General features: G+C 46.8%; 1 protein-coding gene across 6 annotated transcripts in view; it reads left to right on the plus strand.

Moving 5' to 3' along the window:
• The window catches only part of mib1 (MIB E3 ubiquitin protein ligase 1), a 68,594-nt gene extending 41,326 nt beyond the window's left edge, over window positions 1–27,268 (plus strand). For 3 of the 6 annotated variants that reach the window (XM_030114355.1, XM_030114356.1, XM_030114353.1), the window contains 10 exons: window positions 13,821–13,953; window positions 17,449–17,535; window positions 17,820–17,978; window positions 19,802–19,983; window positions 20,820–21,009; window positions 21,106–21,184; window positions 21,286–21,435; window positions 22,402–22,473; window positions 23,979–24,079; window positions 24,788–27,268. In XM_030114355.1, coding sequence (XP_029970215.1) covers window positions 13,821–13,953; window positions 17,449–17,535; window positions 17,820–17,978; window positions 19,802–19,983; window positions 20,820–21,009; window positions 21,106–21,184; window positions 21,286–21,435; window positions 22,402–22,473; window positions 23,979–24,079; window positions 24,788–24,928 — 1,294 coding nt within the window. In that variant the 3' untranslated portion in view covers window positions 24,929–27,268. The remainder of the gene's footprint in view (window positions 1–13,820; window positions 13,954–17,448; window positions 17,536–17,819; window positions 17,979–19,801; window positions 19,984–20,819; window positions 21,010–21,105; window positions 21,185–21,285; window positions 21,436–22,401; window positions 22,474–23,978; window positions 24,080–24,787) is intronic. The other 3 variants (XM_030114354.1, XM_030114357.1, XM_030114358.1) reach the window with 3 other exon arrangements.
• Window positions 27,269–27,977: the final 709 nt, after the last annotated feature.

Here is a 27,977-nt window from a genome sequence, read left to right on the forward strand (position 1 = left end):
ACTGAGGATACTGCTGTGTGATCAGCTCTCATACACTCTGCAGTCTCGTGCCATCTTTCATATCGTGATACTTCAGTTTTTACTGAAACGCAGCTTTCATTCTTCTAAAATTTGCTCGGGGGGATAAAATTGGAGCCACTTTATCTCCTCAGTGCTGTATTTTAATTGAATGCCTGACTGTTTTTCACATTAGGAGATAATATTGTTCCACAACCAGTGGTGTAGTCAAGGGTATAAGACACTGCATACACCTCCAAACCCTCCCATCATGCACCACTTGGCAGTATCCATCAGCCAGACTTGATGTGTTTTTCCGCCTTTAGGATGATGGAGCCGTGACCCGCCCTCCTCTGCCTCTGACTGACTGGTTGGAGTGGTTCATGTCTGTATTTACCATGCTGCATGAGGGATAACCAATACGCTATGTGACAGTGAACAAATACTATGGATGGGTTTCCATTGGAATCACCTTACATGCCACTCCTTTTAAAGCAACCCACTGTCTCTGGGCCATTTTTTTAAGTATACCCTCTTCTTAAGGAACCACTGCACCACTGTCCGTAATCAATGGATAGCAGAACATATTTCTCTCTCTTTGATTTCTCTGTTGTTGCAAACTTTCTCGTACTCACGCACTTTTAAAACTTGTGAAGAAATATCTAAAAAAAAAGAAATAGCTAGCGTCAAACTTGAGAGGCGGCAGCGCCTCAAAACTGCCGCCTACCGCCTCTAACTGGCATTGCTTAATCATTTAAACCTTTGGTGACTGGGCAGTTTATCATTCTGGACAGGCAAATATTTTTGAGTTAACCGGACTGATTTATGGTGCTGTCACCAGAGAAAGTGTTGAGAATAATACACGAGTTCCTGCTTCCTCCGAGGAGTGAAATATTGGGAGTAAAGTTGGAGAGAGGGAGTGTTTGATCTCGCCGTTTTCACAGAGTCATACGATGTGGTGGTGGTAGGGGGGGCGAGCAGGGTTGGGGTGCTGATAATCTTAAGAGAAAGCGCAGCTCATCTGTAATTTATTAAAAGATAAGTGATCACAGAGATATTTCAAAGTATTCTCTGGCATACACAATTAGAGCCACACAATCACCGCAGCTCCTGCTGTGTGTTCTGGGCCGCTTCGTGCCGCCGCCCTCCACTCCCTCCTCATTACTCCCTCTCTGAACGCCGCCCGGCGCGGCGCGGCACGGCGGCTTCGTTAAAGCGTCCGATTTGAACGCGCGGCGGCCCTCCCCGGCGTCCGTCCCTCCTCAGCCCTAACGGATCAGCCAGAGGACGAGCTCACACAAGCCCCCAATCCCCCCAGCGGCCAATCAGGACGCCCACGCTCCCTCCCGGCCAATAGATAAGCTCGGCCGCGCTGTAATGCTCCGCCTGTCCCGTGGCACGCTGAAACGTCCAGTCCTGGCTGCTATGTTGCTATAGCACACGCTGGGAGGGGGAGGGGGAGGGGGAATGAGGGATTGATGGAGGGAGGGGGGGAGGAGGGGAGGAGGGAGGGGTGCAGCCCTCACTGAAGGGACTCAAGGACATAAAGAGCTTTTGGGAAAGTGACTATAGCATCCAAAGAGGAAAAGCTTGCATTGTGTGGGGCGGCTGTAATCACTGATGCTGCTTTTGTTTTTGGCTTCTTGTTTTTTTTTTTTTTTTAACTACTTGCCAAACCTAGAAAAAGCAGGATTTATCTGTGGGACTTTAAGTGCCTCGGCAATGCAGGTAATAAATATGACAGAGCAAGGTGATGTACGTCCACAGCACAGCTGTCAGGCATCTTTAATGTCGTCCCCCCCCACTCCCCCGATTTAAGAACTACTGTAGTTTATCTACGTGCCTGATGTATTGGAATAAATAATAGCATTTATTTGAGCGTCGGATGATACTCAGACATCATCGACATCACCTTGGCGTGTGTTTTTATGTGATAATAGGAAGCTCGCTGCATTTGTCTGACGTGAGTGAAGAGCTGAAACGGGCTTTCGGTTCCGGGAGGACAAAGCCTGGAGTGTGCTGGTTTCAGTTTTAGCCAGATTGATGGTGATTTCGTCCCAGGAACATCCACTAACCAGCTCTTTATGGAGTGTTTGAAGTTACAGACTTTATGCACAAACTTTCTGTTTTTGTTTCTCAGAATTAAAGTCAGTAAGTTCTTTTAGTTCTTTAGCGAATACTAGGGATGTCCCGATACAACTTTTTCACTTCCGATACGATACCGATATTGCAACCTTGAGTTTTGGCCGATACCGATATTGGTCCGAAACGATATCAGCGCAAATCATACATACTTTCATTACTTATTTTGTAGTGTGGAATGTTGGAAAAGACTTGATCAAGTGATGTTACACGGAGTGTAGTCAATAGTCAACAACAGTAGGTATGAAAAAAACGGACCCATTTATTATTAACCAATTGGTTACAAAAATTTTAACCTTCAGCATAATACCTGCAGTGTTCTACAGTTGAATAAAATAAAAAAGAAATTTGAAGACGCTTAGAAATAACCTGAATAACTCCAATTAAAACAAATTATACTTTTAAAGTGCAAACAATTCAATTCAAGTCCACTTCAGTTATTTTTTACTGTTAGAAGTTCTGGAGCGGAACAGGGACTGCTTAACGGAGCGCTCATATCGGAGATTTTAGATGCAATCCGATAAAATCCGATACTCATTTTTTTGGCGATATCGGACCGATATCCGATATCAATATCGGATCGGGACACCCCTAGCGAATACAAGGCCCAGTCTGTCTTGCAGTTTGTAGTTAGATTACATGTTGGCGTTGAATATGATTGCCTCCAGTGACTTCCTGTTTTAGTTGACGATGATGATGATTAAGCGACAATATTTTTAAGCGAAAATGGGAAACTTTGGTTGCATTTTGTGTGTCCGTTCACACGACGGAGTTCAGAGGAACTCGAAACGCTCTGGCTCCACCAAAACGACGGAAAATCAAAGTTTCCTTCGCGCGATTGTTGAATGACCACACATGGCCTCGATGTGAAGGTTGCATGATTCTTCATTCACCTCCTCCATCTGTGTGCGTTCATATACATCTTTGGCGAGTGGATTGGTATTGGCAAAGCCCGGTGCACTGAGGGACACATGCAGGCCAGTGCTGAGGTCTAAACCGAGCTTGGCTGCTGAATAATGCAGGCCGTGTTACCTTGGTAACCTGTGCGGACACTGGAGTCAGTGGCTCCCATGTAAATGCACTGTGACAGGTCAGGGAGGACGAGGACGTGTGTTTGTTTGTGTCTTTTTGGCGCAGTGGCTGAGTGGACGGCAAACAAGGAAAAGTCACCCTTTTTACACGACTGCGTTTAGATCTCCGTGGACCGGCCTGCGCGGTGTTCACCTGGACCTGTGGAGAACTTGTTGAGACCTTTGAGTGTGACGTACAGTACATCCACAGAGGCTCGGTCGTCTCGCCGTTAACAAGCCGGCTGGTAAACACTCTGCGCGTGGCTCCGGGGCATATGGCCCGTTGTCTCGGTGCTTCGGGGAGGCGGTGGCTCATACAAGCTCCTTTTGATCCCCATTATTTTCCACCCCCAAACAAAAGATCGTAATTACCGCCGTGCTCTTTTCAGCCAAAGCCACTTCCTCGACAAATGTGCTGAGTAGTGTAACCGCCAAAGAAGTCAAGCTCATCGGCTGCAATATGGCGCCTTGTGTTTGCCTCTTTGGAGCTCCTCTGCCAATTATTTTCAGAGAGAATCCTCTTTTTTTTTTTTTTTTTAATTAGTTTCCTAATAGTGAGCCCCTTATATGAAACATCAGTGAAGGGAGGTTGAAATATTTCATATGTAATATAGGGTGTATTTTTGATAGCGATGGAAAAGACCAACAATATATGTGACTATTTATTAATAAAACTCTTAAGTCCTCCAATAAGCTTTAGAACTACCAGTCCTTCCATCATAGTTGCTCTATGTTGTGCAACAAAATGATATCATTAAAGAGCATTAAAGTTTAATGACACACCAAACTGACGGTCGTAGCTGTGGTTGACCACAGAGTATTCTGCCACCGCCGACCACATCAGAAAAATATAGGATTCAGTCCTTCAGCCGGACTTTTTCTTGCTCTGTACAACGATACTAAATTGCTTCATACCACTGTGGACAAAAGTGCAATGTCACTTTTCATCTGTGCAAAGCTGCTTCGCATCATGGCGACAGGACTTAACGTCACTCTGCACGGTGGTTAAGGTCACTTTCCTTCACTGCCTGACGGTGTAACTTGTCTTCACTCTACACTGTGGTGCAATCTTACTCTTGCATTTCTGCATAAGGATGCAAAGTCAGGATTCGTCACTCTATACAGCTGCAACGCTGCTTTCCGTCTCTGCATACGGTGCGTATGAGCCGCAAAATGATTCACCTCCCTGACACCAGGGGGCGCACAAGGATTGGTCGTGAAACTGCATTGAACTTGTTGGTAGATCATAATAAGCAATTTGGCTCAAAGATTGCTGCTAGTTTTATCTTTGGGTGCAAACTGGCAGAGTGTAGCGGCTAGCTAGCTTCCTGCACCGTGCGTCGCCTCGCCGCTCTGGATGAGCCTTAATGGTGCAGTGTCACTTTGTGTCGCCCTGCGGTGGCATGATGCTGATGTGATGCCGTTCATATCATCCTCCACCAGTGTCTTGATGTCCCTGACATCCAGCAGTTTGACGCTTTACATCGGCGTGAGCGGCGTGAACACAGTCGCGTCAGATGCTGCTTCCCTCAGTCTGCAGCGCCACATTGTGCAGCGTGATATAAACGGCGGTGTGATTTACACAGCGTGCTGCAATAGAAGATTACTGGAAGCGCCCTGCAACAATGAAATGTCCATTTATGTTCTCCACAACGGCGGTATGTCATTTGCTTTGTACTCTGTAGAGATTTGATGTCAGGCGTATTGCGCTCCTGAATAGGATGTTGTAATTTTACATTGCTGCACAACGGTGCGATCCCGCTCGTCACCCCGCTCACAAGCGCCGCGTCGTTTGGCGTCCGCGTTTCACGCGACGATATGAATTTTTTTGCGACGCAGTAACAGTTTTTCATCGCTTTGCCTCACAGGTTAGCGGCACACCGAGACGAGTGTGTGAGCGAGGAGGGGGGGATGCGTCTGTGGGCGGTGGGCCAGCCGGCCAGCGGTGATTTAAAGTGGCGGATTTGTCGTGAGACTGTAGATCACGGGCGCCTCTCAGACCCTCTCTCCCCCCACTCGGAGGGCGGCTGAGTGGCTGTCGATCGAAGGACCTTCGGAGCGGCCACATTCCCCGGCGCTCTGCCTGCCTCGTTCCAATCATCCCCTCATTCCTCCCTGTGCGGAAACGTTTGCAGACAATTTCACCGACTCAGGGGCGAAGTCCAGCTTCGCTCCTGAGTGCCTGTGAAGGGAACTTCGTAATCACCAAATGTCGAGAATGTCAGTCACAATTAAAGGAGTCATTGTCAGTCAGAAATTAGACTTCTGGCTTCCCAGATAAGAAGCCATTTAGATGCTGTCGGGATGCCGGGTTCGCTGGTAGAAAAGCTGAATATGATTCATGTAACAAGGACGCAGCGGCTCAGCACAGACTCCTGATGACCTATCAAGCTGGAAACCACGGGGGGGATCTAACCAAGTGGGAAATTGAGCAAGTTTTGCTCTCCTTGGGTAAAAATCTACTGCTTAGAGAAAGTTTTTTACTTTCTGCGAGGGTTACAGTGACGCTGGTTTCTCTGCTTTGAACGGGACCAACCAGAAGCGGTGTAATGCCGCGCGAGTGTGGCGTTTCCGACTGAGAAGCGAAGCGTCGGAGGCACCATTAGCCTGCAGTCTCACCCACACACACCTCTGCACTGCACGGCCCGACTCCCGCCATGCTCCACTTCCATTTACAAACCGCCATTAATAATTTAAGCCCACTTTATCCTTTTTATGCAAAGGATCATTAGTTAAATTACATAAACAAAGAACAGAAATATCTTCATATTCTTTTCATTATTGTTCCAGTGGTTTCTCAGAATTCAGTTATTTGTGGGGCAATTCCAGACTCTTATCTTTTATAGATCCACACTCTCGCCCAACACTCAATATTTTCACTCAAGTGATAAACCAAATCCAATTACATTCTTCCAGCAGAACTCCCCCTCATGTCCATAAACAAGTAGTTTGGGGGCTCTCTCGCTGTTTTTTTTTTTTTTTTTCCTGGTTTCTCTTCACATGCATACTTGAAGAGCGGCTATGTATCAACAACCAACAGCTAAATGCCAGATTCCTCCATTACATTCTCAGTTCAGCCACGGCGCTCAGTTTAATTACCGTTGAGCTGTGATTAACCCCCATCGTAACGCGTGTTGAAATAACTATTGAATTTTAAGTTTCGGAATATGAGCCGAAAGGACCGTGACAGTGGCGTTGTGTGATGGAAATGTCTCTACAGCCGGCTGATGGTGGCAGGAATGTCGCAACTTATGTTAGAAGTTACCCAAAGGGCCGTGCCTTCTTGTTTCTCAGGAAAAAGTCAAGCCTTTTCAGATGTTTCAGATGTAGTACGAGATGCGCCATCTCGTACTACGGAGGACGTCCCTGATCCAAATCTGTTGACTTTAATAAAAAGAGCCGCCAAAATACACAGCCGCCTTTCAGATGACGGCTTCACCGTTTCTCAGTTGTTTTCACACTTAGTTGATCGTTGATTGTTTTATTTTTGATTGCATCCTCGAGCCGCTCCGAGGGCAAATACCTCAAAGTCATTTTGGATGCGGCAGACTTATTTAACCGAAATGTTTCCATTTTTGCTTAGCTGTCCCCAGAGTTGCATTAGTAACAGAGTAGAAAGTAGCGTCGGACCTATCTGCCCATCCAAGTGTGTGAAAAGTAGCTTTCAGTAATTACATTGTTGTTTTATGGCTAATGATGCTGCTGAGCAATGCCTCCATAAGCATCACCATGATTTAGGCGTCTCTTCATTCTCTTATAATCTGCATGTCCTTGTCTCTTCTTTTCTGTCATTGTTCACTTTTTGAGTAAAAGGATGTATATTATGACTATTATGGCTGCTGCTGAAATGAGAATGAGGCTTTTTCAAGGTGCTGAGCAGAATAAAGTGCAAAGGAAGAGCAGCATGGGAAAATAATTGGGTCATCTCGAACCAATGGGATATTAACGCGCCATTGGGCCTCTCCGACTGTCTCACTGCCGCCTTCCTCATAAATTGCTATGAATCAGGACACCCCATACCACCAGGTGATTTAGGTCTAATTAAAGCTGGGCCTTTATGGGCCCCACCTACTCCCCAAATGGACGGAGAACTGCACCCAAGTTGTTTGAGAATGCGTCCGGTGACTCGGAGACAACCTTCAAGACCGCAGCAGTCCTACAGTGATAACCAAAACATTGTGGAAGTGCACCCCTTTTTCCCATTTTTATCCCCCTCCTTCCCGCTTTATGCAAATAGTCCATAATAAAAGCATGCTCACTCAGGGGCCTCAGGTACTGGCAGCCAAGGGAAGGTCACATTGTACGGGAAATTATTCTCTTCACGGAATGGTAATGAAAGCTTTTTTTATCGAGCGCAGCCAGTTCGGTTCTTGTCCTCAACTCTGTGCTGCACTGCTGGCCTGGACACTACCTGTGTTTATTTACTCCGTCCACAGCAGGATTGCTAATACCCCTGGGACGGCCCAGGCAAAGTGAACTTGTGGCTAATTGCATCTTGGAGAGAGCTGATGGCCCCGATGAAGTAGTATCTGCATGTAGATTTCAGAATGCTTATATTGTGGCAACGATGGACCCGACTATTAAAGCCACAATGGGCGCTTTATTTTCATGGCATACTTTCACCCAAAATCATGTACAGAATTACCAAAAGTCATGGTCTTATTTCAAAGACGTGAATTTAGTACCATAAGAGACTGAACGTATAGTGTAAATTTGTCCAGACGTTGACTCGTCTGTGGTTCCAATGAGATATAAAGAAACATGACTGTCTTATTTTTATGTGAAGACGAGACAGATTTTTAAAACACTTTGTGTGTGTGATCTGCATGCTGCCTTCTTCAGATGATAAATACTGAATGTTGCTCTGCTAACCAAATTTAAATACAAAAAACTATTGGAGAGAAACAGAGATGGTGCTGGTTTACATGTCAACGTAAAAGTTATGTTGGGAGCCCCAAAACAACTGGAAAAGAAATGATTACAGAAAGTTCCACTAAGGCTGGCAAGATGACTTTAAATTATTTAAATACCATTAACCAATAGAAAAGAAAAAAACTGAAAAGGCTAACAAAGTAAGAACTGCTACAAATGGCAAAAAAGTGGATGAAACGGCTAAAATTAACAATAAAAACGGTAGAAAGAAAAATAAGTGAACAGCTGAAATTGTGAGAAAACAGAAAAAGAGCAACAAACACCTGAATGAGCTAAAATGACCAAACAAGCAAAAAGAAAGTGAAATTGGCTCAGAATTCCTGCAAAAAAAAGAAATTAAAAAACATTTCTTTTGTTCTAAATTATACTTGTGAAACTTCTAGATTGTGTTTCTGTTTAGTCAGCAAATATGTTCTCAGTTCAATTCTGAATTGATTTTCTTTTCAAAAATGGTCTTTGACAACAAAATCCTTTCAAGGTCGTCTCTTCTGTCACCAGGAATTGATTGATCTTGAGTGAAGCTAGCTGCGACGTTGCTTCTGGCTGTAATTCCACTTTGAACCACAAGGTGGCAGAGCACTGAGTCAGTAACGGAAACAACACAAGGCGTGTTCAGATGCTGCTAATGAATGAAATGTAAACGATACAGTAAACTGGTTGACAGTGAAAAGATTGACAATCCCCTGAGGACATCGACTCACTACTGCCACCCAGTGTAGGGAAATGGAATCACGTTGGCGTTCCTGGACTTTAGATAACGCCGTTTGTCTCATTCACACTCTCGGAGAGTTTCAGACAAAGTAAGGGACACGGCAGCCAAGCTGTCCTATTCAAAGCAGCGTGTTTTACCATCAGCGAAACAGGTTTACGACTCCACCCAGCTGCGAGTGAATTAGAGACTCAGCGGCTTCCAAACCTCTCACATATGATGAAGAGCGCTTCCCCGCTCTGACTGAAAAGGCGGGGGCGGAGGTGGAGGATGAGCGGCTGCTCATTTGGTGGGAGCGTGTTGCATTTGTGAATGATTTGTTGGGAACAGGGTCCACTATTTCAAAGGACCTGAAGGTATTGATCCGGCCTCCTCAATGAGCTGACACCTCGCGCATCGTCTCGAGGCGTCTCATCTGGAACCGCCGTTCCAGGAAGGAGCCCACATCACAGGGGAGGCTGGAACGGAAGAAAAGAACTGTGGATAAAGACAAACCTCGCAGCACAGTGAGACCAGGTTAAGCAGCTACAGAACATTGGAGACAACATTACTCCGGCTCGATAATAAGGTCAACACTAGGGATTAGAGTTTGCCCAGTTGTCATGGAGACGGGTCATTTATCTTCCCAATAACTACTTAACAGCTCTGTTGGGACCTTCTGTCTGTTGTTGTGCCCTGTTCTGTAAAAAAATAATCCCAATGAATTCATGTTTATCCCCTAAAAACAGTCAAAAACTTGAATTCCTGATAGTTTCTGAGACTCGTCTCCAAGGTCGTGAATTTCTATCAAGGTTGAAATGATCAGGATTAAGTAATGATTTGAAGCTATGAAAATTTCAACATTTTGATTTAATTTCCAAGTTATATTTAGATCTCGTCACTTGATTTATTACCTTCCAACTACTTAGCTTTATTACTTTGACATTGAGTAACATTTCAAGGATGGTTTTCATTGCTAAAGATAATACTGCTTTTCCTTATAGGAGGCATCTGCTTCCAGTTTGAACTCAGCCTAGTAAATCTTATTTTAGAAAAACTATCTCAAACTTATGTTGTACAGCCATAAACCTGAGATCCGTTGTTTATTCTGGTAATATCCATTAATATATTGTTGTGGTGAAGGACCACCTCTTTGTTTCACTGTACCATTTTCCAGACGGAACCTTTTCCCATTATCACGTCTGCAGAGCGTTGTATTTGCCCGATGGCAGGTGGCACCTTTCTTCCACCAACTTTCCTTAGTTACCAGACGGCGGTATGCCGCGCACGTCTTCCCGCTTCAGCGTAACCATATGTCTGTGCGCAGCCATTAATCTCCGGCTGCTGGTTTCCTGCCCCCGTCCTCCGCCGCGTTGCCGTCCTGTGACACCGCTCGCGCTTCGCGGCCGCTGACCGGCGGGCAGATGGCCGTCAGCCGCGGCGAGGGCGGCGTGAGCGGGGCCCGTCGACCCTTCTGACACCGGCGCCTCCGCGCTCGGAGCCTCACGGGCATCCTGGTCAAGAGGACCCGGTGTGTCAAACATAAGGCCCGTGGGCCGGAGCCGGCTGGAGGGGGTGGTTCTCCGCAGTGTGACCCACTTCCACCACCTAACGCTCCCTCTCCCCTTCTCTTCCCATCATACATCAACCCCCAGCATCACTTGAATTTTCCAACTACTTATTGAATTCTTCTTAATTCTCTTTTTTTAATGTGCTTTTACAGCAAATAGCTGAGCTGCATTGCAGCAGCGCCAGTATGGGGCATTAATATTAATGCCCGCCCATTTCGCCCCAGCATGGCAGGGAGCCTGTCAATCTAGACTCATAATGGAGGGGGGCTTCCTGCACCTGCCCACCCCTCAGCCGCACGCCGCTGACACTAGGAGGCGCCAGCCTGCCCTCCCATTGGCCGCCGCCGCCGTGCATGGCCCAGACTTGCAGCCAATCCGGCTCGCACAAATGTAACTTATCCCACCAATGGGGAAAACTTCCAGAACAAAAGGTTCATGTGGAAGAGTTGCCCTTGATTGTGGTGCAAAAAAAAGCTCGGCACATTCCCGTATTGTTTCTATAAAGGAAGGCTCAGTGTGATGCGGCGAACCGCTGGGAATAAGTTTAATGTTGCCGCTCCAGGCGAGAATCTGATGTGGCAAGGTCTTTTCCCCAATAATTTGCTTGTTTAAGTTCCAGCTCCTACCCAGCGGAGTGAGCCACCGATGAAATTACTGGCGGGTCCCCGATGGGATGTAAAACCTACAGCGTGTAAGCAAATCGCTCCCCGATAACAAAGGCGACATATTATGAATGTGAGATCAGGCGGGCACTGGGCGCGGCCGCTATCACGTTTTAAGCAGCGCTGCTCTGCATTAAGTGGTTGAAGATGGCTGCAAGCAATGCAGGTGTATGTTTGTGTGTGAGTGTGTGTGTGTGTGTGTGTGTGGAGGGAGAGAGAGGGCGAGAGAGCCGGGGATCAGTGTGCTGCGCTGTTCATCACTGCAGCAGCAGCAGCAGCAGCAGAGACGCTCGGTCCGTTCCAGAGGTGCTGACTGCTGCCCCGAGCCTCCCCTGCTCCCCTCCCTGCTTTCCTCAAGAGGCTGTGCTGATGATGCTCTCTTTCATTACTCCAGCAGGAGGGAGACGAGCTGTACGTTCAGCCAGCAAGGAAAAAAAAAAAAAAAAAAAACCCCGCAGAGTACCAGCCGTCCCCATTATCTTCACTCTGAGAGCTCGCCGGCACGTTGCTTTGCATTCCTTTCGTCGTCTTTGCGTCTTTTCCCCTCTCCTGGCCGGCTGTGGCCTCTCCTGTCCCGGCCCCTCGTCTTACCCTCCCGTTGGCGTGAACGCTGCGGCCGCATCAAAGTACGAGAGTAGGCGGAAGAAGGGAAGAGAGAGCGGCGGGGGGGGGAAAAAGAGCTGCCTCCTTTTGTCGCAGTTCAAAGATTATTCAGGGTTAAACAAGGTCAGGAGCGTTCCCTCCTGCACTGCTGCTTCCATGCCGATTGAAGGTACACTGTGTTCCCAGTCACAGACCAGGCCGGGGACGGCGTCCAACATCCCTCACACCAGTTCAGCACCTCTGCTATCTCCCCTTAATGACTCCATCTCATATTTTACCCTCACGGAATTAAGAATTCATCTCCTTTTTTTGGAATATAATGTTTTCTGTGTTACCTGAATAATGATAATAAGAAGTTTAATTAAGCATGCCTGCAGGCTAGAGCTGGCTAGCGCTTTTATTTCCAACAAAAAAAGGAACCGAATGGCTGTAGAGTCTCAGCAGTGCAGGTTTTTTTGCTTTTCACTTTGTTTTTCTGCTAATCTCTAGATTTAGCGTGAGATGCTGGATTGACTCTCCACACCATCTTGTGGTGAAATCTGGAATCACACAGCGGGATGTTTTTTTTTTTTTTTTTCCGCACTGAAAGCTTCTTGGTTTTTTTTTGTTTTTTTTATTCTTTCAAGGTTCATTGTGGAAAGTGTAGGTAATGCTGCAAGCAATTTTATATCCAATCCAGCTTTTTTATTTCTTCTTAATTTCTGTCAAATTATGGCTTTTATTTTTTGTAATTACAATTTTTTTTTTTTTTTTTTTTAACTATTTATTCAGTTTAACGATCGGTTTTGCTCAAGAACCAAAGACAGAATGTACTACAGCCCCGTTTAAAGGATGTTTTAAAGTGAAAACGCTGAAGTTCTGTTAAGTTGTTTCGATGCTCGGAGCCACTGAAAATGCAACTGTTTGAAAAAGGCTCCATAGTGAAACTATGAGAATATCTATCTCCACAAAAATGAGAATTTTTGGAAACACTTCTACTCAGTCTTCATGAAATCAGTTGAAAACACAACTTCTCTGAAATGCCTCGCATCTGTTTTTGGTGTAGTTTGTAGTTGTGTGCTTCTCTACATAAATACCACACAACACTGAGACATTCACAAAATCTAAATTACTGGTGTACAGATCTGATTTTACGAGATCAATCAAAAACTTACTCGCTTCAGTTTTTATATATATAAAAATTCTCCTTGCTCCTGTCTCGATGTGAAGTTTGTCCCTTTGAGTTTCCTCCAACTAAGACTCTCACATCTCGATCTTTGGTAGAAAATATCTGCATTCATTCACCTTGATAGTGCGCTGACTGGAATTGCAGGAAAACACAGTTTTGCATGTCGTCCCAGATATTTTGTTGAACAAAACACAAAGCGTTTCCCAACAGTTTGAAGTGTCTGGGTTTGTGCGGTGTTTTCAGGGGAAGTCGGTGTCTGCATGCAGCGGACTGTTCATTAGAAACCATGCACAGCGAGCGGCGGATGAGCTCCTGAATGTGTGTGTGCTGTGTTTGCGACCGCCTCCCTCTCCGTGCCCACTCGCTCCGCGACTCCTTCTGCACGTTTGCCTTTGCAGTGGAGCCTCGGCGCTGTACGCACCCTCCAAATGACCTTCAGTGGCACGAAACTGGCTCTTTCCACCACGCCGGACCACTCCTGCTTTAACATCCCTGTTCAAACAATGGACCCCCCTCGCTCCCTCCCCGCCCCTCCCCTCCCCTCCCCCCTCCTCTTTTTCCAGCCTTGTCCGTTTCACTCCCAGGAGGAGACCTGAATAAATGCAGCTAAATCTTGTGTAATTACTATTATGCCTCGCAATGATAGGCGCTTTTGCGCATCATCAGGGGAAAGCTGGCTTCTCTTTTTAACTGAGGAGGAGGAGGAGGAGGAGGAAGAGGGGGGGTGCAGGTCGCTTGAAGTTAACACACTCCGCACTCGCAACGCTCAGAGCTCGATGTAAATAACACTCTGCTTGGTAAAGCAACTCCTCCCCAAGTTGATTTAGTATTCCTGTCGCCATGTGGGAGAGCGGGATCCGCTCCGCTGTGAAGAGGAGCGAGTGTGAACGAGACGGGCGGATTCGCCGAGTCCCGCCACGGCCGTACGCCGGGCCGTGGTCGTGTCTCCGTGCTCACTCTCCCCTCTCGCTCTCCCCCCCCCCGCAGTGCCATGCGCGTGCTGCTGTCCAAGCTGCCCAGGCCGTGGATCGTGGACGAGAAGAAGGACGACGGCTACACCGCGCTGCACCTGGCCGCGCTCAACAACCACGTGGAGGTGGCCGAGCTCCTGGTGCACCAGGTAGGGCGCAACGTTGGAATGGCTGACCGATACGAGCGTCGGCGCCGGCCCCAGAGGGCATCGGGCTCGGTTCAGGAGCAACAAATGCACAATGGCTGCAGTCATGTGTGACGATGAGGTGGAGAACATCTCTGTGTATCTTAACAATAGGTTAGTTTGCATTTAATTCATTTACGTCACAAAAAGTGTGTGAAATACTGGTTTGATTCCCCATGTCCCGCGCATTGAAGTGTCCTTGAGCAACACACTGAACCCCAAACTGGTCCCAGTAGATGGATTGATCACCTTGCATGGCGGCCGCATGTGAATAACTGTGTAAGGTGCTTTGAGGTCTGCTTAAGCAGTGGAAAAACACTATATAAATGACATTCATCAACCATTTACAAAGATTTTATTCCTTGATGGAGATCTAATTTATCAATTAAACCACAACTGCCATCATAATATAAACATCTAAATCAAGAAAAGTGAAAGTTCACCTCCAGGGGGTGAAAGAGATATGGCTTCTCGGCATTTAAAACTTTTAAATACATGGAAAAAGTTATTTTTCTCCATATAATTTCTGTATTATTATTATAATGTCTGTTAATTTCAGGTGAATTTCCAATTTTTTAATTATTCTTAGGTTCTAAAATCACAACCACAGTATCTCATTTTCCTTTTTTGTTCACTGAAAAACTTTAAATATCATAATTAAAATGTTAAAAAAATGCTAGTGACCGTTTTAGTTTTGTGTAGAAATACCCGACAAAGCACTTTGTAATGATATTTATTTTTCAGCCTCTGTCCAGGCAGCTCCTCTTTACCCAGTCTGCCGGTGGAGAGATAAATTGATTACGGATGTTTTTCCACTCGAGTGTCGAGTCCTTAAAAGTACTGTCTGGAAACTACCAGGATGAATAGAGAAATTATCTGGCTAAAATATGCAGAGCGGGACGGTCAAACATGAGGCCCGTGGGCCTAAACCGGCCGACACGAGGCTCCAGTCTGGCCGTTGACTGTTCTGAACAAAATTTTTAAGAGTAGTGGGCAAAACATTGAGACATGGAGCTGAGATATCAGTGATGCCGCCATGAAAGATGGTGAACTCGCATCAGCCATGCTGTTAGGGTGTGTTTGTGGAAAATACCCATACTGCAACAGCTGCAGAAGTTTTTCACCAGAAGGTTTTATTAAAATGTATTTTATGTTGAGATTGTTGTAATTTAGCGTAGTAATAGTTTGGTTTTGCTAAAATAGACATTTTATTCATGTAAACTCTGCGCCACAACAAAGAAAGAAGTTAAACTTTAACGGTTATTATTCAGGCTTTATTCTCCCAGTCCGTCCCCCCAAGATGAAATCAGGCTGTTTTTGGCCCCTGAACTAAAATGTTGGTTTAGAGAGTAAATTATCCGAGTAAAGATTAATCTATCGTCATTTTAAATTAAATACCAAAGAAGCGATCATTGGAAACGTTTACTGCCTCCTGCCTCTGTGACAGATGAAGCTGGAGACTTAAACTGAACCCAGAGCAGATTGTTGGACGTTCAGCTGATTTTTCTCCGATCGATACTCAAATCTAAAAGAGCTGCCCCCTTGAACTCCCTTGGAGTGAGCGCAGTCATGCTGCCTTCACTGGCAGATTTTAGCGACTTATTGTAAAAATAAGAAATAACAATCACAATTGGGATTACTTTGAGTTATGAGAACGACTGAGAGAAAGTGTAACGGCATCCTCGTCCTACACTGTTATCTTTGGCCCTGTTTACGCCATGTTTTCAATAGAAAACTCAGAACGGCCAATGTGAATGATTCTTATCTTAGATGGACTAAAACAACATTTGCCTTCCAGAAAACGCTTGTTTCTAGCGTGCACGGTTGCGCTCAGGCGCTGCAGCGTGGGTGCGGACTGCTCCTCACCTCGATGCGCAGCAGTAAAAGCAGCTTCCACTGCACTCGCCTCAGCCTCCAAGCTGTGGAGCAGCTGAAGCTCCTGGAACCGCTACTTTCATTTTATTGAATCCATACGGTCCAGGCGGCCTCCAGGGGGCTTCTCCAGAGCCGCCGGCCCCTCGCATCCCTCCCCCCCCCCCTCTTACAATCGCAGGTTCACGCTCCCTTTTTCTTATTTCTTTTTATACCCACCCTTACGAGATTGCAGGTTTAGCTCCCCGAAGACTTAACAGCAGTTTACAGCAGAGTCACCTGATCGAGCAGGATCTGGGTTAATTAGGATATGGTGCAAGGCAGTAACGTTGCTGCAACATTCCAACAACGCATGAACGGTGGGGGGAGGGGGGGGGGGGGGGGGCTGCTTTTAAAGCCCCCCCATCCACCTCTAACTTCCTGAAATGGGCTTGTTCGCAGTGATGGCTCAGCTTTCTATTCAGAAACTGCAGCACACTCCGAGGTGCACTGCAGATTCCCAGCCAGTCCGTCTTATTACTTTGGGATTTCACACACTGCCTGATCACAATGCTTATCTGCCTCGCTCATCTCCTCAGCTGAGGTGTTTGCAATTGGAAATGACAATCACATGCAGCGGTTTTTTTGTAGGATGCTCCTTCTTCTTTTTCTCCCCCCTCTCTCCTCCCCGCTTTGGTTGGCAGAAAGAAACGTGCTGTCGTCACACACGCACACACACACACACACACAGCGCCACAGAGGCTGCTGCAGTCCTTCATGTGCTAAACAATCAATCTTTATCTCCGTCTTGCTGTTAATTGATACTGATTTCAGTTTATCGGTGTGAAACATTCAGAAAGCCTCAAATATTTAAACACGGCTGCGATTTCACACCCCAGCCTTGTGTAGGACCACAAGATGGAGCAGTGAGTTAAATGTTAATTCAGTCAGAGATAAACTTTCAGCCTTGGTTACATGACGTTTCATCCGAAAACGCAACGTTTCAGAAAGGTTTCGGGTTTACAGGGCAACGTTTTGAAAGCAAAGTCCCGACGCAGCAGAAACACCAAAGCGATGATGACTTGATGGTTTTATAGTTGAGAATCACTGTAACGGCGATCCAACTCCGCATTTTTAATTGTTGTCGCTCTTTGTTTTCTGCGTGTGTGTGTGTGTGTGTGTCTGTGTGTCTGTGTGTGTGTGTGTGTCTGTGTGTCTGTGTGTCTGTGTGTCTGTGTGTGTGTCTGTGTCTGTGTCTGTGTGTGTGTGTGTGTGTGTGTGTGTGTGGCTTCAGTACGAAAACAAGCAGCGCTGACTTGTGGTCTAACTATAGATCATTTTGAGTCTGTTCTGCCGTTTCCGTGGAAACTGAAATGCTGTGTAAATGTGAAATTTTTCTGAAACGAATACGCTAAAACTAGATGGGACCTAAGTTCATCTGAGGAGAAAAAAAAGGTATATTTAGATTCCACTTATCTCATCCAGGGTCACGGTGTCTCTGGGTAAATGACGCCACATTAAATCCCACCATTTAACGTGAATTGGCAAAATTGCGAGAACTCCCATAGATTCTGATTTTGTGTGTGTGTGTGTGTTTCCTCCACCCAGGGCAACGCCAGCCTGGACATCCAGAATGTGAACCAGCAGACGGCGCTGCACCTGGCGGTGGAGCGCCAGCACACGCAGATCGTCCGGGTGAGTCGGTCCTCCTCTTCCTCGCGTTTCCTCCGTCGCTGCAGAGCAGCACTCCATTACCGGGCTGGATGTCCTGCAGCCGGCTGCTGCCGCCGCCTCAGACTGCAGGCAGCACTGAGACTGCCACGTTGCCATCTTGTGGACTCCAGGAAAAAATGCACTCCATAATTGAGGGAGCTCAAAGCTGAAGCAGTTGATCTGAGGCCTTCTTAAACCGGCGCCGCAGCGCAGAATGAGGGCGCTTCTGACGGCGGTTGCTAAAGAGCGTCTGTGGTTCTGTCCAGCTGCTGGTGCGGGCCGAGGCCAAGCTGGACGTGCAGGACAAGGACGGGGACACGCCGCTGCATGAGGCGCTGCGTCACCACACGCTCTCCCAGCTGCGGCAGCTCCAGGACATGCAGGATGTCAGCAAAGTGGAGCCCTGGGAGCCCTCCAAGAACACGGTACTACACACTTATCATTCACCTTGAAGACAACAGTGTTTTACACTCAAATGGAGGGTAATTATTGGAGAAGAAGAACCAAATCACAGCAAACTTATAACTTAACTTGCAGTTCACAGGTGGTGTTTCAGGGTTTTAACAAAGATCCTGCGATGTTCATGTTTTTCACCTAAATTAAAATCAATCCAGGCAGCCGACAAGTATAAATCCTTTAAAAACGTGTGTGTCATTTAATGCTGCTTAAACCATAACGTAAGAATCATAGACAGGAAATGAGTGACTCTCCTTAACATGGCATCTGAGGCAGCAAGCGCACATTTTCTCCTCACATTTCACAACAGCTGTGTCACAGCATCTGGAGAACTGGTGCTGGTTTGGGGTGTTACCAGTCTGCAGGGGTAATTATCTATCAGAGTGATGGACGACCGACACTCAGTGAGGATCATTTGTCCCAGGAAGATCCCACTCAGTAATTTGGGACGCTTTCATTTAAAAAAAATAAAGAAAAAAAAAAAAGATAGTTACATGCGTATCTGGACATTTCACTGCTGTTTTCACCATCTGTCAACACTTCTTGTCTGGTTTTCAGTTGTTTTGTTCACTGTCGATCATTTTAAAGGCCCAGTCGCTTCAAAAAGTTGTGAAATCCTCACACGGACGTATTTCATCTTATAGCTGTAATGATTGTGCTGGAGTGTGTGTGTGTGAGACAGTCATTACGACACGCCGACAGAGGACACGGTGTCGGAGCGCCGCTCAGTGTGACGTTAACGACACCGAGTCCCCTGAACGTGACTCTGGCGGCGCCGCGGGAAACGACTCTATAAAACTACACAACATGACGTGAACGACAGCATGTTAGTGCTTAGTGTGCAGAGTAGACGACACAGAAGACACACACACACGGTGTGTGACGCAGACAGAAATGTGACGTACTGATCTCCATCCATCCACTGTGTGGGATCTGGGGGCGTTTCCTCCTGCGGGATGGACTCTAGTATCACAACACTAACCCCCCCCCCCCTCTCTGGACCAGTGCAGCAGACAGCGGACTAATTGAGATGTGAGCAGTGGACGCTCTCCGCTCTCGTCCACATGAGGGTGGCATTAGCCGGCCCAGTGGCTCCATCAGACCATCGAACACGGGAGGTCCATTGTGCTGCGGACGGGGGGGGTGGGGGGGGTCTGAGCCGGGGTGAGGAGACGGGATGAGGGAGCCTCTCTGAGGCAGGATTTCTTTAATTGGTGAATTCGTACCGACCCGATCAGTGTCTGACATGACAACTGAAAATTAAATTAGCAGGTCTTCACTCTCAGAAGCAGATATGATCTGATCTGTCAATCAAACTCAGGCTTTTAGAGGTTTTTTTTGGTTCAGTATCGTTTCATTTCCCAACTTCTGAAGTACCCAACATGTTTTAAATATTTAAGAATGGGATGTCTGTGTTACTTGTGTGTGCTGTAGTGAATTATCTGTGGAATTAAATGTGACTTAAAACGAGTTCTTGTGTGAAAGGTCTTAGAAGATAACGGGTTGAAGACTGACTGCACCACCTAGTGGAACTCAGTGACATTACACAGCTAGTCTCAGTTGGCACAACATGATACATTTAATTAAAGCCCTTATTTGGGGGGATTTGTACATTTTAGATATCTGATTTCTATTTTATCAAAATAGAAACAAACTAAAGGTTATATTGACTAACCACACCACCTTGTGGTGTGATGTGGAACTGCAGGACTAATTATACTGAGAATAGATGGTTAGAGCCAAACACTCACTCCTCCTCTGACTTAATCTCTTTTTGTGTGTGTGTGTTCAGTTAATCATGGGCCTGGGCACCCAGGGAGCGGAGAAGAAGAGCGCAGCGTCCATCGCCTGCTTCCTGGCCGCCAACGGGGCCGACCTGACCATTCGCAACAAGAAGGGCCAGTCTCCCCTGGACCTGTGTCCCGACCCCAGCCTCTGCAAGGCCCTGGCCAAATGCCACAAAGAGAAGAGCAGGTAAACACTCCGGGAGCCCGTTTGGCGTTTCACTCAGTGCTGGATGAGAACATCAATGCCACTGCTGCTCCGCCACGGTGAATGTGGAGCCCACAACGGGAGGAAGTTTAGCGTCAGGACAGGAAAACACAGGAAACCTGCTCAGACCGAGCATGCAGAGACTTAAATCCAGCTGTCTTTAACTGTAACGCCGCTATTAGAACTTTATTTGATCATTCACAGTATTTTAAGAGCTAATGGGAGCTGAAAAGTTGGGCAGTAAGGCCCTGTTTATTTGACATTCCAAGGAAAAACACATTTGTACAGTTTACATCGCAAAGTTTTGAGAATTCCGTCTGTTTCCAGCAGAATTGCTGAAAATGACGAAGGTGGCATGTTGGACCACGAGTTTAATGAACAAAAACTGTTCAATAAATATAAATACACATTACCAATGGAAAGTACACGGAGTGGCTCAGTGGCTCTGGCATTTTTGTCATGTAAACAAATACCTGAAATGCTCAGGAAGTTTCCAGTTTTCACCTGAAAATGTTGTCGTGTAAACAGGTCCTTCAATCATTCAGATCTTTTCATCGTTTCCGTTTGACTTTCATAAATATGGATTTGATGTGGACGGATCGATGTTCTAATTTAAAAATCAGTAATAAATAAATATAAGTCATGAATAAAATTGGCAATTAATGTAAGTTACATACAGGGTGATATTTAACTGCTTCCAACAAGAAAAAGAGACAAAGAGACAACATTTTAGGAGATTTTCTCAGTTTTTTCCTGTTTGGTGTCGTCGTCGTCCTAACCTGAGACGTCTGGTGTGTTTGTCCTCCGTGGCGCCGCAGTGGGCAGGTCGGCACCCGCAGCCCGTCTCTCAACAGCAACATGGAGTCTCTGGAGGAGTGCATGGTGTGCTCCGACATGAAGCGCGACACGCTGTTCGGGCCGTGCGGACACATCGCCACCTGCTCGCTGTGCTCGCCGCGCGTCAAGAAGTGTCTGATCTGCAAGGAGCAGGTCCAGTCCAGGACTAAGGTACCTGAACGCAGCGCGCCGTCCGACTCCGCGCCGCCTCCCTCTGGGTCGGGAGACGCTCTCACCCCCTCGCCTGCCCTGTTTTTCCTCCTTCAGATCGAGGAGTGTGTGGTCTGCTCCGATAAAAAGGCCGCCGTCTTGTTCCAGCCCTGTGGCCACATGTGCGCTTGTGAGAGTAAGTATCTCCTTCCTCCTGGAAGCGTCTTCTCGCTGAATGACACTGCGACTCGGCGTCTTGTTCTAAGCGTTGTGTGCCCCCCTCCCCCCCCCCTCCAGACTGTGCCAGCCTCATGAAGAAGTGCGTACAGTGCCGGGCTGTGGTGGAACGCCGCACGCCCTTCGTCCTGTGCTGCGGAGGGAAAGGTATGGAGGATGATGCCGCTGATGATGATGATGATGATGATGATGATGATGATGATGACCTTAGTGAGTGAATCTTCCACACGTTCCCTTTTAATCCACCTCTCCTTAGTTGTACTTCTCTTTCTTTTCTCATCTCACTCTTTCCTTCAGTCTCTTTGATTTTCTGCTTTAGTTGCTGCTTGCTTCTGCATTTTATTATTAAGTTTGCATCACTTCTATTGATTGTTTTTTGTTTTTTTTCATATTAGTGAGCATGCTAGAAACTTAGCTCTTCCAGTTAAAATTAACTAAACTATCATTTCCACAACTAAATTGGGCATGATGTTATTCTACAGCTGTGATATTTGGATATGATATGTGCAAATTGGGTTCCACTGAATAATACGATAACATCTGAGTGTCCATGTACCCGTGATTACTTCAATCAAGTCACTGTAACCTCATCATAAAATACTCAGAACATGAAGGAACATTTAAAAACCCAAGCTAGCCCGTGAGCCTGAACACTGCAGTACCGCTTCCTACCACAAGATGGTATCAAGAGCCAGTGAGGCCAAACAGGAAGTGAGCCAGTCCTCATCTAGTCTGCTCAGAGTCCCACAACAGTAGGAGAGGAGTACGTGTAACATGACTTACATTTCGCATTTGATTGCAGTTTGTGTTTAGAAACCTGAACTCGGAGACAGGAGAGAGATAGAGCAGACCTAGAGCACAGACTGCACCTGTCTGATGGTTTCACTCCCTCACCCCCCCCCCCCCCCCCGCCCCCCCACCCTGTGATCACGGGCTTTAGACTCATGCTTGAGCATTTGGCTGATTGCAACAAAAAAAAAAAAAAAAGTAAAAAAAAAAAGATTTTTAAAAACTCACTTGCCATTTTAAGTTGTGCTTAGAAGTGACTCTCTCTGCTTTTCCTTCCAACCTGCAAGTTTCCTCTTGAAATCCCTGCTCTTTGCCTCCCTGGGGGGCAGTAGTGGGTAGTACTGGTGGTCAGGCTCCTCCTATAACACTGTGACTGGTTATCCCCAGCAGGGAGCTCTAACACTATGGCAGGGGGGTCGCAGGATCTTCTCCAGCCCAACAATCTGGCTCTAAGTTGGTGTAAGTATGCCTCCACGATCCCCTCGTTCATCAGAGCCTTGCTTTGCTTTTATTTGTTGATATTGAATGGGCCCCGCCCACACACACAGTCTCACACACACTGATCAAAGTGCCGCCCCCCGCCCCCCCCCTCTCGATCTGTGTGTCACGAAGACTCTGATTCCTAAGTAAGTGAAAGGAAAATGCAAATAAAAAGTTTGAATTTGCCTCATGAAATGTTGGAAGTGAATGTCGGCTACATTTACAATAAAACGAGTTGTTAAATGCTGAAAAACTGTCAGGTGGAAAATACCACGACTCAAATCAGCCCTCGTTTCTCTAAATTATCAACATGAGAAAATTCAGCAAGCAACATAATCCTCTCACAACCTTTTTCAAACACGTTTTGGGGAGAATTATGAAGTTTCAAATACAAGAAAATGTCAAATTTTACAACTAATGTGTCATTTATGTTCTATTTTCAGTTCAGGTTTTCTCTGTTTGTAGTTTTTCTGGGTAAAATACAATTAAGATTGTTTGTTTTGAGCTGAAATGTCATTTAGACGCATTTTAAATCTCCATCTTCCATATCCGTGCATCAAAAAGCTGAAGTTTCTGTTTGAATTAAAGCTAATTGAGCATTAAAGGGAACGTTTCCCTCATCACATCCTCATTTTTCCATTATTGTTGTTTTGTGTTGACCTCAGGTTCAAGCTGCTCCGTACTTTAACTAAATCTATTAAAAAAAAACACACACACACAGAAGTAGCCTCGGTGAGTTCTGAAGTGGAACCTATTCAAATTATTTACATGACATTCATTGTTTTTATTTGCATTTTGCACGGCGTGCGACTCGTTTGGGTCGGGGCCGTTTGTTTTGGTGCGCAGCTCTGGCAGGCGTCAGGCTGTAGCGGAGTCAGCCGGCCCGGACTCGGGCCAGGAACCCGGCGCTCCGCTCAGCCAGTCCGTTAGAGCCGCCAGAGTGGGCGGAGCTCGTCCCGTCCTGGGCGGGCTGGAGCTGCAGATGGTCAGGAGCGGTGGAGCCGCTGCAGGAACATTTACAGCACATGTGATCAGACACAGAGGAGGGACGGAGGACGAGGCGTCCAGCTTGTTTTACTGAGTTAGTGTTCGTTCTCCGACCGGAGCCACTGGGCTTGTGACAGGTTTTTTTTATTATTATTATTATTATTATTGTTGTGTAGTTTTTATAAATGGAGTCATGGTCAGCCTCTCCAGGATGTTCGCTGGAATGCAGTAGGTTAAATCTATGTTTCACGCAGCCCGTTGACACATCGTTTTCATGTGTTTTGTTTCCAGCAGTTTGCATAGAAACAGCTCCGTTTTGAAAATGACGTCCGTTTAGCAGTTTGACCGTGCCTCCAGTCATCAGAGCATTAAGCAGGACAGTCAGCTCTTCAGTTATGAAGTCGAATGTTTAGGTCCGTAACCTCTGTGTGTAATTTCCTGTGTGTGTGTCTGTGCTGTGTGTGTGTGTGTGTGTGTCCTCTTTCCTACCCAAACAGCCAGTGGAAACATCCCGGCCCTGCAGAGAGACAAAGACAACACCAACGTCAACGCAGACGTGCAGAAGCTGCAGCAGCAGCTCCAAGACATCAAGGAGCAGGTGAGCTGACGAGACGGACGACACACACTCCGACACTCCTCCACGTTTCAACCGAACGTGCCTTTGATGAGGCATCTTTAGAATGTAATAAATCAACTTTTAACCGCTCAGTCATGGCGTCAGGAAATGGAAACATAAATAAATCTGACACAGTTTCAATACCAGTTTGTTGGATTTGTTTTTTATAATCTGGTTTTCTGTATTTAGACCGATTCTTTCATGTCAAACGAAGAGAAACCAACATAGAACAGTTGACGATTTGACAATAAGTTTACAGTTTCAGGCAGATTCATTTGGTTGAAGTCAGAGATGCACTGATACCACTTGTTGTTAAAGAGTAGGAGTATCAACCTGCAGCTATTTGCCGAAGCAGAGTATCGATACGAGTCCTTGTTAAATGATATAAAGCCTGTTTTAAACTCTATGCTCAAACAATATGTTGAAGCCATGCATTCTGGTCTCTAATGGTGCATCTCTAACTTCAGAGGACATGACTCCACCTGGTTTTACTCCTTTGAATTGCTGTAAACAGAAGCTGGTTTTGTTCTCTTGATTCCTTAAAACCATCAATCTTTAATGTCAAACATGAACTGAAGTGTTGAAGAAACCTGATGGAGTGTTTTCAGTGATAGAAATTCTCCCCCTCTTCCTCCTCCTGCTCCTCCTCCTCCTCCTCCCCCTCCTCCTCCTCCTCCTCCTCCTCCTCAGACCATGTGTCCGGTGTGTCTGGACCGGCTGAAGAACATGATCTTCATGTGCGGTCACGGCACCTGTCAGCTGTGCGGCGACCGGATGAGCGAGTGTCCCATCTGCCGCAAGGCCATCGAGCGCCGCATCCTCCTCTACTAGTCCGCCGGGGGCCCCCCACCCCCTCCCCCCCACAGACTGTCCTGTCTGCTCCACATCCACCGCGCCCGCCTCGCCTCGCCTCGCCACATCCTCACCAGCTGCCGCCGTCGCCCTGCTCCTCGCAGCCGGCCGCTGTCGGACTGCGTCCCATTGGAGTCTCTGTTACTCAGACCAGCTCTCTGCGTCCTCCGTTCTCTCTCTCTCTCTCTCTCTCTCTCTCTCTCTCTCTCTCTCTCTCTCTCTCTTCTCCTGGTGACGTTTTGGCACGGAGAACCCGAGGGCGCCGTGTCGCTGTTACGACGTCGTTGCGTCTCGTCTTCTCGAACTCTTTCCCTGGAAGTGGATCTTAAGAGCTGATTTTTCTCGCCTGGCTCCGTTGTTTTGGTTTGTTTTGTTTTGTTTTCAGCTCCTCGTCGGCCGCCTGGCTCTCAGTCGTCGCACTTGAAGACCAAATGTTGGCAGTTTTTTTTTTTTTTTTTTTTTAATTTGTTGCACTAGAAAAGCTGAGTCGACGTCGGGCGTCCGCCCCGCCAGGTAGCAGCCTCCACACAGAGTGTGTTTACCGAGCTGGAACCGCTGATCTCTAGAAGTCAGCCAGCGGACTGCACAGGTTCACCGTCTCTCACACAGTCAGGTGGGAAAACCGATGTGGTTTATAACGGTTCTGAAGCGGTGTCTGCCGGGACCTGGCTGCCACGGCAGTGATCGGATCTCTCGTTCACCTCCATCAGATTAACCTCACAGCGCTCAGATTAGCTGTAAATCTGTAGAAAGTGTCAAATTGTGACCAAACACAAGGATCCACGACAGCGATGGTGACTAATCTAAACAAAATGACAAATGAAATGTTTATTTTTAATCCAAATGCAGCTGCTTCATATCTTTACCATGATATAATTGTGCAATTTCAAATTAAATTAGCTCAAAATCATTTTATAGTTTGTTAAATATGAGGAGCGATGTCAACAGAAACTCGAGTCTGGAGTAAATTATCAATCCCAACCAATAGAAACATGTTCCTGGTAAAAAATCCAACAATCCAATCCAATCTCTTGAAAACCCTCTGATCTCCCAGTAATGTTTTTTAACTTGCGAGTGAAACGCTCTGAACTGAGCCGGCCCGTCGAACCCGGTTAGTTTTATGCGGATGAAGCATATCCGAGAAGCCATAAGTCCGACTGGAAGACGCTGCGCTCAGTCCTCCTGCACGTGGAGCAGACTTGAAGCAGTTTGGTCCTTCATCGCCGCGCCGCTCCCCCGGAATCGAAGCGTTTACAGTCGGAGAGAGATCGCTCTGATCGGAGCTTCCCACCAAAGCGTAACAGTATTACGGCGAAGCGTCCGGCTCGGGCCGTGTTTCTCCCCCCGGCTGTATTCTGACCGGAGTCTCCTCTTCGTCCTGGTTTTGGCACATGCACAAGTTTCAGAGGGCGGAGCCAGACGGGTCGGCCGGCGCCGTTTCCTCTGTCCCTGTGAAAGCTGGACAAACGTTTCTGCGACATCCGCTTAAAAAAAACAAAAAAAAAAAACGACTTGTTTGGGGACAAGGTGCTCTTTATCTCCTTTAATTATTGTTTTAATTTAAGTGTATCTTTTTTTTTCTTCTCACAAAAGCAACATTTATGAAACTACAGTACAATCTGCTAGAACACTAAAATGTAGAGTAAATTATTTGGCCCGGCGGCCCGGGCGTTAGGGCCTTTAGGTTGTCACTGCCTTCCTACGATGTAGCCTCAAAGTCTCCCGTCTTCTGTCCATCGTCAGGAGTTCCTCTCCTCCTCCGGAAGTCAGACCGAAAGTATCTTTTCACCAGTGTTTTTTGTTTTTTTCTTTCTTCAGGAGGGAAAAATAATGATTTTCTACGACAGGACTCGCCTTACTTCTTTTAAAAATAAAACAAGAAAAAGAAAGGCTCGCTTACGTCGCTACGTGGAAGTCTGCAACCGCTGTTTTTTTTTTTTTTTTTCAAAGACTGAAATCTTTTTTTTTTGGGCTGTTTGGATTCTCAGATCACGATGACACTTAAAGCTAGAAGCACTAATAACGCTTTCATGGTAGTGTTGTCTTATTTGTGTGTGTGCGCGCGTGTGTGTGTGTGTGTGTGGGAGGGCGGGGGGTTTAAAAAAAAAGCCTATTTTCTACTTTTTATTTTCAATACCTGTATAACTTGTCCCGTCGGAAATGTATCGGTAGTATTTTGTATTTTTTTTTTCCTTTGGCATGAATGTTTGAAATATGCAGTACGACGAGTACCGTTGAGATCCGTTCAGTCTGTATTGCTAACAAAGTGCTTTTAAAAAACAACCGTATAGCTGAAATAAAGTTCTAAATGAACCCAGAGGCCTTGAAAGACCTGGATTTTTTTCCCCCCCCCCCACCTTCCAGCGGCTCCTGTTGGTTCCTCTCTGGAGGAGAATTAGCATCTTGTTGCTTTTCCCCTGCTGTGGCGGAGTCTGTCTCTCCGGCCGAGGTGTGGAGTCGCTGAAAACCCCGACGCCTCGGAGGGACTCAGCGCCGGCGTGCGATCGGCCAGGAGAAACCAAAACCCCGACGCTTCCCGGCGAGCGACGGCGTCTCGTCTCGTCTCGTCAGGCACCTGCCGGAAAGACTTACGGGCCTCGGCGCTCCGGCTCGGCGAGGGCTTCAAACGGTGGCGAGTCGTTCATCAAGCTGTCATCTTCACGCCGACGCCGCGTCTCGGCTGCCATCTTCACTCGTGACTCAATCCGGACGGCGCCCGCCGAAGACCGGCATCATCCTCAACACGATGCCGTGTAAACGCGGCACTTCTCTGAAATGATGCGGTTTGACTTGAAGTGACGTATTGACCAACCTGAGGTTCAGGGTCCTCTGATGGGACGGCAGGTGGCCATACTTGGATTTGCATGTCAAAGAAAAACAAAACGTGGCGTTAGAGTTTAGCGCAGATGTGTGAAAGTCACCCGCAGCTTTCATTTGGGGGGCTTGAAGTCCTGACGGAGGTGGGGGGGGGGGGGCTGGAGCCGCTCTGAGAGGCAAACCAGGGAGACTCATGGGTGTAGAGTGTTAC

This window comes from Salarias fasciatus, chromosome 18, assembly GCF_902148845.1.
Source record: "Salarias fasciatus chromosome 18, fSalaFa1.1, whole genome shotgun sequence".
In the NCBI taxonomy this organism is placed as follows: domain Eukaryota; kingdom Metazoa; phylum Chordata; class Actinopteri; order Blenniiformes; family Blenniidae; genus Salarias; species Salarias fasciatus.